The 14,434-nt window shown below is 41.3% G+C and overlaps 1 protein-coding gene across 1 annotated transcript in view; it reads left to right on the top strand.

The window, feature by feature from the left end:
- Positions 1-14,434, top strand: part of MAML2 (mastermind like transcriptional coactivator 2) — a 185,919-nt gene that overhangs the window by 96,036 nt on the left and 75,449 nt on the right. The window contains exon 3 of the mRNA XM_040426306.1: positions 10,836-12,185. Within this exon, the coding sequence (XP_040282240.1) occupies positions 10,836-12,185 (1,350 nt within the window). The remainder of the gene's footprint in view (positions 1-10,835; positions 12,186-14,434) is intronic.

Raw genomic sequence — 14,434 nt, forward strand, 5'->3', positions numbered from 1 at the left:
AGATCGGGTGCTGCCAGGCAGCAGGGGGCAGTCTTGTACACAGTTTGTAGTGTATTCTAACTAGAAGCGTCCCCATCACCATGGGAACGCTTCTGTGTTAGAATATACTGTCGGTTCTGAGTTTTCACGAAGTGAAAACTCACCTTTGAAAAAGCTTTATGCAGACGGATCTTCGGATCCGTCTGTATAAAAACTAAACTACGGCCACGGATCACGGACACGGATGCCAATCTTGTGTGCATCCGTGTTCTTTCACGGACCCATTGACTTGAATGGGTCCGTGAACCGTTGGCCGTGAAAAAAATAGGACAGGTCATATTTTTTTCACGGCCAGGAAACACGGATCACGGATGCGGCTGCAAAACGGTGCATTTTCCGATTTTTCCACGGACCCATTGAAAGTCAATGGGTCCGCGAAAAAAAACGGAAAACGGCACAACGGCCACGGGTGCACACAACGGTCGTGTGCATGAGGCCTAATGCAAATATGAAACAAGCCTTACATAGCTGCTGTAATAGATAATAGGCCAAGATGTCCCCTAAAGCAATTCTCCTCACAATGCACTTCTCTCTCAAGCATAAGCATCCAGAATAGGGGTGCAACATTTCTTACTATGCAACCACAGGGAAGACCCCAACATCTGACTACGCTCTGCATGTTTTTTACAGGTTGCCATACTCACAGTTTAAGTTACTACAGGTTTTAACTGCGGGATGTAGTATGGTGGGCATATCCAGATTCTGACTTTTAGCTTTGTCCAAGGCCAGAAGCCTTTCACTTTCTGAACAATGTCTGCTATGGAGTCTGTAAGCTTCTGGTTAAGCAGTTTATCTTCTCAGATATTCTACTCGCACCTCCTCTCAACACAGGCGTGCTGTTAAGAGGTTCTTTTCTCCACCTTTTTGCTGGTTCTCTTCATCCACACTCCTCAATTTCCAGGAATACACTGTCTCTGCACTGATGGGTCTACCAACTAGTTTCCTACTTCCTATGGGAAGAGGTGCACAGTTCCTAGTGACTGGTACTTGTGGCCGATTAACTGCTTTTTACAGGAAAATGCTAAATTATATGATAAATTCCATTTTTTGATCTTATTGCAACAAAATTGCATGTAAACCCATAGCAGTGGGACACTGAGGATGAATCATCAGTTCAAAAATCTCGGAAAACCCCTTTAATTTTTTTTGTCCTACTACAGACATGGCAGAGTAGGGAGCCTGCTGCAGCCAGTTGTCTTACAGTCAGACACTGGACAGTGAAGAGGAGGAGGAGGGATATCGCTGAGCTCCTGGGATACATGGAGCAGATTTCTTTATAGTAATATGGCGCTTGACCACTGAGGTCACTGGTTGGCTGCAGTGGTCATGTACTGGTGCTTTATAGCATTTGATGCTCTTTTTCTAAAAAAAATTTACTTTACCCGAATAATTACCCAATTAATTGAACATTGTACTGGACAGTACCAGGCTGGCGATAGCTTCTCTTGAAATATGTTTTTACATCTATTACTATAGTATATTTCCAGATTATCCACGCTACTCTGTAGAAAATGAGATCCCACACTTACAATATATTGCCTTAACCGTATTTAATTTCTCAAATTCCGTCCTCATTATGACGGCATACATGAGCAGTTTCCATCTCCCAGAGCTGATATCGTGTTACGTTTGTTAGCTTTCATAGGGCTTCAAGCTGCCAGCGCTCGCATTGATCATATTAACGACTGCTGCTGTTTTCCTGCTTGAAGCAAATTTTGGAAACCAGAAGTAGAAGTGTCTAGAGTTTATTCTGTAATAACTGAGCGAATCCTGAAACTGAGAGTTGTACCCTAAAGATCGCCGACGCTGCTTTACCATACGTATGGCACAATGAGGCCTTGTAAGTAAAGGGGTGTGCCATTATTGATGTAAAAAATGAAAATCAGACATCACATGATACATGACAATACCTTTATAACAAAGCTAGAGCCAGCCCTGTACCTCACATGGATCCAGAGATCTCCACATTCAATGCGCCAATTGCTCTGGGGGTCATGTCCCTTCTGCTGCCGCTCTCTCCCTGTAACTGGCACGGCTTCTAACAGAACATATGGCTGGTGGCAGTTGAAGATTTAAACTGAGCGCGTGCGACCAGCTCAGTGAGACGGACAGAGAATAAGGAAAAGAACAAACAGCAGGTGGCGCTATACCAATACATTTTATTGAATAACTCAGTGACTATACTAACTTTTTAATTACATGCGATTACTAAAGTATTCAGATCTAGGGGCTGGTTTGAAAAATGTAGAATATGTTTTATGACACAACCCCTTTAAAGGTTTAATCTTCTCCATCTGTACTTTCCTGTCCTGTCCTTTAGGGTTTGTTTGTTGTCTGTTACCATGGAGACACATACATCTGCATGAGAACTGAAGAAGCAAAACATTTTTTTTTAATCAAGACCTAGTGAAAAGTTGCTTTTCCTTACATTTTGACATATCTGAGCAATAAAAAATTGGTTTGGTATCCTCCTTAAGGGGCTTTCCTGGAGTACAATATTGATGTCCTATCCTCAGGATAAGTCATCAATTTCTGATTGGTGGAGGGTCTGACTTTTGCCACAGAAGAGGCCGCAGTTAGTGATGTCACATTCATCGGTCACGTGGCCTATGGGCTGCAATACCAAGAACAGCCACTATACAATGTACGGCGCTGTGCTTAGTAAACTGTGAGGAGGCCGCAGCAATCACCAGAGTGATGCAGCCTCTTTAAACAGTCGATCGACTGGGGGGCTGAGAGACCACCACTGATTTAATATTGATGACTTATCCTGAGGATAGACCATAAATATTAAACTCCTGGAAAATCCCTTTTTTTATCACCACATTTCGAGAACTTTTCAATCTTTCCATCCAGGTGGCCTAATAGGATGTATGCCTACATACATGACAGGCCTGGGCCACCACGGCGATCCATCAGAACACCGCAATCTCATCACGGGCGCCACCGCGATCATACAAGGGCAGCATTATCAGCGTTATTTTAGTCGCTGCAACCATAACTTACAGTCGAAACGCGCTGCTGCACGAGCACAGCTTCTCTGTCCGATGTCGGGATAAATTTTAGGGTATTGCTTGTCCATGATTTGTCGTCTTGTGTCAAGATGCCGCCATACCAACGTATGCACGTTCCAGGGGCTTCCATAACACAGTGCGCCTGCCCTAGATTCTTTACACGTTCCCTCCTGAAGATGCTGCTCCCAAGATGGCCACCTGCCTGGGGCTTTGGCTGGGACAGCATCTGCAGTTGGATATCTAGATATTCTAAAGCCCTCATTTTTTTTGCAAGTAGCCTGGTGTACTGTAGGTAACACATCAGGATAATTAGCTGAGATGCATTCTCAGACGTCTACGTCACTATCCTAAACTTGTTGTTCAGGTTTTACAGCCATATCTCAGATTAAAAGGAAGGGGGGGGGGGGGATTTCAAAAAGCAGATTGCATTCAACTTTACTACCAGTTGTTTGAAGGACTCCAGGAAAAGAAAAGCATAGTACGGTGCCCAGTATACCGTAGTCAAATGGTGATGTCTCCAACCGGCGCCTGGTTATAGGAGGAGGTTGTGAGTGGTGGCTCATCCTTTATCATCTACATGCCATTATCAGGAGGTTAGAGGGTAGTAAGGGGGGCCAAATGGGCAATTGCCAAGGATTCCCAAGACCTGGTGACCTCTATCTCCTAATTCCTCTCTTAAAGGTGTTATGCGATGATTGATCTAAAAAAAATTCAAATCAGACATTATACAGGACATGACAATCTCTTTAAGCTAGAACCAGCCCGGTACCTCACATGGGTCCTGAGATCTCCCCAGTCATTGCTCCAACCTTTCTGCTAGATTTATTTCAGGCTGGCAGCTCAGGGGGTGTTTCAGTTACCAAGGGGCGAGTCCTTTCCGTTGTAGCTCTTTCCCTGTAACTGCCACAGCTTCTAAGGCTACTTTCACACTCGCGTTTTTACTGGATCCGGCAGGGCTCAGCAAAATCAGTTACCGATAATACAACCATCTGCATCCGTTATGAACGGATCCGGTTGTATTATCTGTAACATAGCCAAGACGGATCCGTCAAGAACTCCACTGAAAGTCAATGGAGGACGGATCCGTTTTCTATTGTGGCAGACTGTGGCAGTGAAAACGGATCCGTCCCCATTGACTTGTATTGGGGTCATGATGGATCCGTCTTGCTCCACATCCCACGACGGAAAGCAAACTACAACATGCTGCGGTTTGCTCTCCGGTCTGGGAACGCAACTAAACGGAACGGAATGTATTTTGGAACATTCCGTTATTTTCAGTTCAGTTTTGTCCCCATTGACAATGAATGGGGACAAAACGGAAGCGTTTTTTTTCCAGTATTGAGCCCCTATGACGGATCTCAATACTGGAAAACGAAAACACATGCGTGAAAGTAGCCTAACAGAACACATGGCTGATGACAGTTGAAGATTTAAAGGGGACCTGTCACCATGAAAACAACATAAGCTACAGGCAGCATGTTATAGAGCAGGAGGAGCAACATTTTTAATTTTTTTTACATGCAATTACACAAGTATTCAGATCCAGGTGCTGGTTTGAAAACTATAGAATATTTTTCGTGGGACAACCCCTTTAATTTCACATGGATTTTGGTTCGTATTCCACAATGACAATTAAATTCACAAACCGCATCTTAATTCTGCTGCAAATTTCATATGGAATTTTTACCACATGACAGTCATGTGAACATAAGGACCCAGGATGAGAATGCTCGTCCTAAATGGCCGGTACTTTACGCCCCAGGACGAGCACTCTCGTCCTGCGGTCCTTCCCCCCCCCCCCCATGAGCGATCCGGCAATCAGCAGCACAACCAGCATCCGTGATAACGCCGATGCCGGTGGATTAACCCCTCATATGCCGCGCATATGGGAGGTTTGCGCTCCCTCTCCTTAGCCATTGGGTCCCCGTGCTGCGGTGGCGGGGACCCGATGGTTGCCATGGCAGCCCCAAGCCATTCCAAGGCTTTGGGGCCTGGAATGTATGAAGGCCTATGAGGGCAAGCTCCCAGGCTGGGTTTATAGTTAAACTATCAGTGTATTACACTGTGTAATACACTGATAGTCAATGCAGTACAATACAGATGTATTGTGCTGCATTGAAACAGGGATCAGACCCTGTAATGTTGAATTCCTATAGTGGGACAAAAATAAAAAATATTAAAAGTGAAAAAAAATGTGTTTTTAACAATAAAAAAAATTTGAATTTCAATTAAAAAAAGCCCCTTTCTCATAAAAAGAGACATATAAAATTGTAAAAAATAGAAAAAAATTAAAAACAGACATTAGGTATCACCGCGTGCGTAACAACCTGCTCTATAAAAAATATCACATGATCCACCCCGTCTGGTCAACACCGTAAATTTTTTTTTATAAAAACTGTGCCATTTTTTGTCACCATTAATCACAAAAAGTATAATACCAAGTGATCAAAAAGTAGTATGTACCCTAAAATCATACCAATCAAACGGTCATCTCGCTCTTCAAAAAATGAGACCCTACCTAAGACAATCCCCCCCCAAAAAAAAAAAATATGGCTCTCAGAATATAGAGACACTAAAACATGATTTTTTTTTTGTTTCAAAAATGCTGTTATTGTGTAAAGCTTAAATAAATAAAAAAAAAGTATATATATTAGGTATCGCCGCGTCCTTAAAAACCTGCTATAAAAATATCACATGACTTAACCCCTTAGGTCAACACCATAAAAAATTTTTTTTGTCACCTTACATCACAAAAACTGTAAGACCAAGTGATCAAAAAGTCATATGCACCCTAAAATAGTACCAATCAAAATGAGCCCCTACATAAGACAGTCGCCCAAAAAATAAAAAATAAACTATGGCTTTCAGAATATGGAGACACTAAAAAATAAAATAAAAATAAAATGCTTTAATATGTAAAACTGAAACAAATAACCAAAAAAAGGTCATATTTGGCATTGTCGCATCCGTAACAACCTACTCTATAAAACTACCACATGATCTAACCTGTCAGATAAACATTGTAAAACGGTGCCAAAACTGCAATTCTTTGTTACCTTGCCTCACAAAAAGTGTAATATAGAGCAACCAAAAATCATATGTACCCTAAACTAGTACCAAGAAAACTGCCACCTTATCCCGTAGTTTCCAAAATGGGGTCATTTTTTGGGAATTTCTACTCTAGGGGTGCATCAGGGGGTCTTCAAATGCAACTTAAAATTATCCCAGTGAAATCTGCATTCCAAAAACCATATGGCGTTCCTTTCCTTCTGCACCCTGCCATGTGCTCGTATAGCAGTTTATGTAAACTACAGAATCAGGGTAATAAATATTGAGTTTTGTTTGGCTGTTAACCCTTGCTTTGTTACTGGAAAAAATGGATTAAAATGGAAAATCTGCCCAAAAAGTTAAATTCTTAAATTTCATCTCCATTTTCCTTTAATTCTTGTGAAACACCTAAAGGGTTAACAAAGTTTGTAAAATCAGTTTTGAATACCTTGAGGGGTGTAGTTTCTAAAATGGGGACATATATGGGTGGTTTCAATTATGTAAGCCCCACAAAGTGACTTCAGACCTGAACTGGTCCTTAACTCCTTAAGTGTCACTTTAAGTGGTGATAACTTTAAAACGCCTTTACTTATCCAAGCCATTTTTCGTCACATATTGTACTTCATGACAGTGGTAAAATGAAGTAAAAAAAATAATTATTTTTATTAATAAAAAAATACAAAATTGACCAAAAATTTGGAAAAAATTGCAAATTTCAAAGTTTCAATTTCTCTACTTCTATAATACATAGTAATACCTACAGGAATAGTTATTACTTTACATTCCCCATAAGTCTACCTAATTTTTGGATCATTTTGGGAATGACATTTTAGTTTTTGGGGACGTTACAAGGCTTAGAAGTTTAGAAGCAAATCTTGACATTTTTCAGAAATTTTCAAAAACCCAATTTTTAGGGACCAGTTCAGGTCTGAAGTCACTTTGTGACGCTTACACACCCAAAATGACCCCATTCTATAGACTACACCCCTCAAGGTATTCTAAACAGATTTTACAAACGTCGTTAACCCTTTAGGTGTTGCACAAGAGTTATTGGCAAATAGGAAGGAAATTTGAGAATTTAAATTTTTGGGCAAATTTTCCATTTTAATACATTTTTTTCCAGTAACAAAGCAAGGGTTAACAGCCAAACAAAATGCTATATTTATTGCCATGATTCTGTAGTTTGCAGAAACACCCCATATGTTTCCGTAAACTACTGTAGGGGCACACAGTAGGGCGTAGAGGGAAAGGTGCCGTATGGTTTTTGGAAGGCAGATTTTGCTGGACTGGTTTATTTACACCATGTCCCATTTGAAGCCCCCCTGATGCACCCCTACAGTAGAAACTCCATAAAAGTGACCCCATCTAAGAAACCACACCCCTCAAGGTATTCAAAACTTATTTTACAAACTTTGTTAACCGTTTAAGTGTTGCACAAGAGTTATTGGCAAATGGAGATGGAAAATTTGCAAAAAAAATGTAATTCTCAAATTTTATATTAATAATTTTTTCCAGTAATAAAGCAAGGGTTAACAGCCAAACAAAATGCTATATTTATTGCCCCGATTCTGTCGTTTGCAGGAACACCCCATATGTGGCCGTAAACTACTGTACGGGCACACGGTAGGGCGTAGAGGGAAAGGTGCGCCGTGTGGTTTTTGGAAGGCAGATTTTGCTGGACTGGTTTATTTACACCATGTCCCATTTGAAGCCCCCCTGATGCACCCCTAGAGGAGAAACTCCCTAAAAGTGACCCCATTTTGGAAACTAAGGGATAAGGTGGCAGTTTTGTTGGGACTATTTTTAGGGTACATATTATTTTTGGTTTATCTATATTACATTTTTGTGAGGCAAGGTTACCAGAAATAGAAATTCTGAATTTTCATCTCCATTTGCCAATAACTCTTGTGGAACACCTAAAGGGTTAATGACGTTTGTAAAATCAGTTTTGGATACCTTGAGGGGTGTAGTTTCTTAGATAGGGTCGCTTTTATGGAGTTTTTACTCTAGGGGTGCATCAGGGGTGCTTCAAATGGGACATGGTGCCAAAAAAAAGGCCATCAAAATCTGTCTTCCAGAAACCATACAGCTTTCCTTTCCTTCTGCGCCCTGCCGTTTGGTCATACAGCAGTTTACGACCACATATGGGGTGTTTCTGTAAACTGCGGTATGAGGGTAATAAATATTAAGCTTTGTTTGGCTGTTAACCCTTACTTTGTTATTGGAAAAAAAACTGATTAAAATGGAAAATTTGCCCAAAAATTGCTTTTTTGGCACCGTTTTTATTTTTTATTTTTTACCGTGTTCATCTGAGTCTGAGTCATTTTTTTTTGTTTTTAGCCGATTATCTTAGATAGGGGCTCATATTTTGCGGGATGAGAGGACGGTTTTATTGGCACTATTTTAGGGGGCATATGACTATTTGCTATTACAATTTTTGTGATGTAAGGTGACAAAAAAAATACCTTTTTTTGCACCTTTTTTTAATTTAATTTTTTTAGGGGGGTATAGCCCCTGAAACGGAATACTTTTGTAATTGCATGTAAATAAAAATGTACAGGGTGGGCCATTTATATGGATACACCTTAATAAAATGGGAATGGTTGGTGAAATTAACTTCCTGTTTGTATATGTGTGGGGGGAAACTTTTCAAGATGGGTGGTGACCATGGCGGCCATTTTGTAGTCGGACATTTTAAATCCAACTTTTGTTTTTTCAATAGGAAGAGGGTCATGTGACACATCAAACTTATTGGGAATTTCACAAGAAAATGGTGTGCTTGGTTTTAACGTAACTTTATTCTTTCATGAGTTATTTACAAGTTTCTGACCACTTATAAAATGTGTTCAATGTGCTGCCCATTGTGTTGGATTGTCAATGCAACCCTCTTCTCCCACTCTTCACACACTGATAGCAACACCGCAGGAGAAATGCTAGCACAGGCTTCCAGTATCCGTAGTTTCAGGTGCTGCACATCTCGTATCTTCACAGCATAGACGATTGACTTCAGATGATACGAGATGTGCAGCACCTGAAACTACAGATACTGGAAGCCTGTGCTAGCATTTCTCCTGCAGTGTTGCTATCAGTGTGTGAAGAGTGGGAGAAGAGGGTTGCATTGACAATCCAACACAATGGGCAGCACATTGAACACATTTTATAAGTGGTCAGAAACTTGTAAATAACTCATGAAAGAATAAAGTTACGTTAAAACCAAGCACACCATTGTTTTTCTTGTGAAATTCCCAATAAGTTTGATGTGTCACATGACCCTCTTCCTATTGAAAAAACAAAAGTTGGATTCAAAATGACCGACTTCAAAATGGCCGCCATGGACACCACCCATCTTAAAAAGTTTCCCCCCCTCACATATACTAATGTGCCACAAACAGGAAGTTAATATCACCAACTATTCCCATTTTATTAAGGTGTATCCATATAAATGGCCCACCCTGTATTATAGCTAGGGATGAGCGAATTGACTTCGGCTGAAACATCAGAAGTCGATTCTCATAAAATTATTTCCATACTGTATGGAGCGAGCACTCAGTACAGTATTAGAATGTATTGACTCCTATGAGCCAAAGTTATAACTTTGTGAAGTCTCGCGAGACTTTGCATAATAACTTCAGAAATTGATTTATACTGTAAAAAAACATTTCCCGAACCAGGTTCGGTTCCAAGGTACCACATACGGACACAGAATGCACACGGAGTAACTTCGTTTTTTTTTGCGGACCCACTGAAATGAATGGATCCGTATACGGCCCACAAAAAAACTGAACGGACACGGAAAGAAAATACGTTTGTGTGCATGAGGCCTAAGAGAAATGTGTCCTGAATGTAATGTTAGTCTCATGAATTAGATGCAAGTCTGTAGAATAGAGATAATGGGAGTCATTTATTAAGACCGGTGATTTAGACGCCGGTCTTAATCCCCCTGTGCTGGTGGCAGATGTGCCAAAATTTTATAGAGGTGCAGGCCTCTACATAACCTTGGCGCTTGGTGCCGCTGGCCGTGCGTCATGCTTTAAACTACACCAGCTCTCTCTCTGGCGTAGTATAAGACCATTTTCCACACCATAAACTGACGTGGAAAATGATGAATGAGACGCCCTCTCCCCCTCCTCCTCAGAAAAGTGGTGTGAGTGGGGAAAAGTTGCAGATTTTTTGCCGTAAAACCGTTTTGCAACAAAAATACGCCAAAAAGTGGCGTAAAAACACTCATAAATGACCCCCATTGTGTTCTTTTTCTTATATTGTATTTTTCAATACTTTCTTGGGGGTGGCCATATTGAAGACACACACTTTTTTTTGCATTGTCCGTATAGATAGTGCAGCATGGTGTGTGTGCTTTGGGCAGCTTCAGTAAATGGAAGTTAAGGGCTATAGAAATGTCATAGCCCCTCTCCCAGAGACAGAGGAGCAGCATACAGAGCTTTATCTGTGGTATAGTGTTACCACCTGCTTTATCCAGACCTCCACCAGTATAATAGATCTGCATCCACACTCTAAGAATAAAGAAATTACTCTTCTCATACTGTTCCAGTCTATACAGTAAAGCTGTATTTTTATTTTATTTTTTATTTAAGATTTTATTATAAAAATGTATTTCATAAGATCCTCCTCCCGCCGTTGATGCGGCTTATAAGAGATTAGTCCAGTGATGAATATATAATGAATTTATTTCATATAAATATCCTAAATTCCTTTGTCTTGTTCTTTTTTTTTTAGCTTCAAGGATCTTTGAAGAGAAGATTGGTGGTGAATGTATCCGCAGCAAACAATAAGAGACCGAACGGTGTGTCAGATGACGCATTCCTCGATTTCAAGAAAATTAAAAGCAATGAGTGCATTTCGATGGGGCCAAACATGTATCATGCAGTTGACAGAGCAGGCCAGTCAGTCAATGGAGCAATGCCAATGGATCAGGCGATGCATAGGAAGAATGGCAACATAGCAAGTAATGACCTGTTTAATACAACCCTAAAGGACATCAAAAAGGAACCTGGAGAAAACATATCGTGCAGCAAACATATTGATTCCCGTCTTTCTCATGAAAACATGTTTAGATTTGGAGATGACAACGAGGAACAACTAATGGACCCAGAACTCCAAGAGCTATTTAATGAGTTTACCTATATTTCAGTGCCACCAATGAGCGACCTTGAATTGCAAAATATGATCAATATAACAATTAAACAAGATGAACCTTTTAACATAGATATCGGTCAACAAAACCAAAGGATCAACTCATCTATACCTATGGACAAGGTTGTCATTAAAAGTGAATATTCACAATGTTTAAATCCTAATAGAGTCAGTTCACCACAGATGAGACCTTCCTCTACAGGGCCAACTTTTTCCATGTCTAGTTCACCGTTGGCTTCTTCACCAAGCACTGCGGTGGCCCAGAACCAAGGCCAATCCCAGGTGTCTTCTTGTGTAAACCGTATGAATAATTGGCAAGAACTTTCTCACGCTCAACAGTTAAAACAGATGGCAGTCAATAGACAACATAACTTAATTCAGCAACACCAGCCTAACACATCTTCTAATTGGTCAAATGTTCCACCTACGGGACAGTCAACAAGACAGTATGGACTGGAGAAGGTTCCAAGTCCCTTTCGACAACAGCAGCTAAGTCCTCATGGTACTTCGGTGAGTACTCCTCCTGGAAGTGGAAGCCAACAAAAGGCAATAGGTAACTACCTCTACAAAAGTAGTTCGCCAAATAACCCTGCTGAGATGATGAAGCCCCAGGATACCAATAAGAACTCCATGACTTCCAGTCATTTACCTGCAGATCATCATCTTGGCATATCTAAGCCTCTATTTCATTATAGCCCTGACCAATCAAACCAACAAGTGTCTTCTGTCTTGGGTACACAACCCAAACCTGGTATGCAGTTCACACAGCAACCGCAAAGTTCTGCTTCAGCTCAACATGATTCCTCACAACAGGGTAATACAGTGTCCAACCAGTCGCTTCCAAGGTCATCAAATTTCCAGCAGAAGATGATGCCAAAAATATCAACTCAGTCAATGACAGGACTTCAGTACCCACCTGTACATCAGCAACAGGTAAGGTGACCTCCTTGTTTGAATTTTATCTTCAAAAGCTTATTTTCCATGAAAATGTTTCTTTATGTGACTTACAGTATTTAAAGAGGTTATGAAGTTGGTGATGATACATATGCACTTATTACCTTAATGTATGTACCTAAATCCTGCCAGACAATATGTACATATTACCTCCATATAGTATTCAAATAATACTTATGACCATATAGTGCCTATATTACAGTGCCTGATATTTTCTACAAAGTACTGACCTGTGCCTGATTACCATATTGATCGTCTGCTGTCCACCCTGACCTAAGGACTGTTTCACAGATTCACACGTACTCTGCTTGCCCTGACCTGCCAGCCTGTTACTGACTACGAGTTTTGCCTGCCTCATTGGTGTGCACATTAGTGTCTCTGACCTCCGTGGATCAGCAACCAACCACATGGAGACTACTCCAGGAGGCAGCACTCTGGTGTGTTCCCTGCAAAGAAGTCCAGATCCCTGTATAGGGGTTAAAGGTTGAAAACCAGGCAACTGCCAGGAAAACGTCCTTAGGTTTAGCCCTAAGTCAAATCTGTTGGTTGACACACTGCATTACAAAGGTCTAGAATGAATAAAGGGATATTCCCAATCCAGCCATTTATGGTCCTGTGTGATGGCCAGAAATGGTGGAATTGCAGAAACAGTCAGGCAGGCTGTTTCCAAAATCCTGACCACCTCCTTCGCACAGGATTGGCATTTTTTTTGTATTGCAGCAATAAATGGCTAAATGGTAAAACCCTTGGTGGACTAAGGCAGGGAACCTTCATGTGCTCCACTTTTTTTAAAGTTTAATCTTTTGGTCCAGTCCTTGGTGGTCACCTTAGGATATGGGAATTCTGGGTGATTGCAGTTTGCCTCCTCCTAAAAATACCCTTGAAGAGGGTAGGACGAGATGGGTAGGAAGATCAACAAGCACCAGTCTGGCATGGGTCATGACTAGACTGGAATGGCATGGTGAACTACGAGAGGTCCCATTTTGCTGTTACTATGGGGCTCACTCTACTCGTGATTGTATGTATGTATTATGTACATGCTTAGAAAGCTCAAGTCTACGGTCAGCTTTTTAGCATATCAGCCCAGCTTGAGGACCTCCCATGATAAGGCATACATCTTATATTTAGCCATAAATAAACATGTCACTGATTTGGCATAGAACCAGCCATTGACATAGTCCTACCAACCTGCAGTCTATAGCTGGTGCATCAGATGGGTATCCTGAGATGCTCCGCCAAGGTTACCCACACAATCATTAAAGTAAATAATAAAAAAATTCTTCATTTAGTCCATTAGTTTGTACTTTTCCATATCCTAGCATCAGTCATGTTGGAGGGCTGGAAAAGCTGGGTTGCAGGCAGGTCACGGTCACACTAATTTACATTGGCAGTGGTATGTGGGAAAGCTTGCACAGAGCTCGCCTGTGTGTTATTTTGCTTGAGACTTAACTTTTTCTGAGACCAACATTCAACAGATCCGTCTAAAAAACGAGAGCGCAAGAGCCAAAGAGAACACACACATCTGTGGAAAACTTATTAATGCAGCATAGTAATGCCCCGGGCTCTCCCTCATTACTGGTGAGACGCATTTATTCCAGCTTGAGTAGTCATCCATATTAAAATGTGAAGCTCAGGACGCTGAGAGTAAGGTTTTATGTTCCATCTGTCTCATATATCAAAGATCTAACACGCTATTAGCATAGGCGTGATGTGCATATGTGGTGGTGGCAGCTATTTTGTGAGCAACCCATACGTACTTTGTATAAAGTGAATTTCCGCCATTGAGCGCCGTTTTTCTTATGTTCATCATATCATGGTCGGGGACCCAGATGGAAAAGGCAGAATCGGTTTACAACGGCTTCTGGGACTCTCTTTTAAAGGGGTTAACCAGGATTTAACAAGAGATGACCGATCCCTAGGATAGGTCATCAATATCTGATCGGTGGAAGTCCGACACTCTGCGCCCCGGATTAGATGTTTCTTTGCAGCTCCAGTGCCAGAACTGCACAGCTCCGTCCATTGTGTAGTGGACAGAGCTGGTAACAGCAGCACTGCTCCCGCTGAAGTCAGTTAACACCTCTGTATAATGGCGGGTTTACACTGCCTGATTGTCGGGCAGATTATCGGGGCAAACATTCCTATGAATGCTTGTTCCTGATAATCTGCCCGTCTAAAGGTGCAGCCAGCCACCTGATGAATGAGCGAAAAGCCCATTTATGAGGTGAGAC

This window comes from Bufo bufo, chromosome 3, assembly GCF_905171765.1.
Source record: "Bufo bufo chromosome 3, aBufBuf1.1, whole genome shotgun sequence".
Taxonomy (NCBI): Eukaryota; Metazoa; Chordata; class Amphibia; order Anura; family Bufonidae; genus Bufo; species Bufo bufo.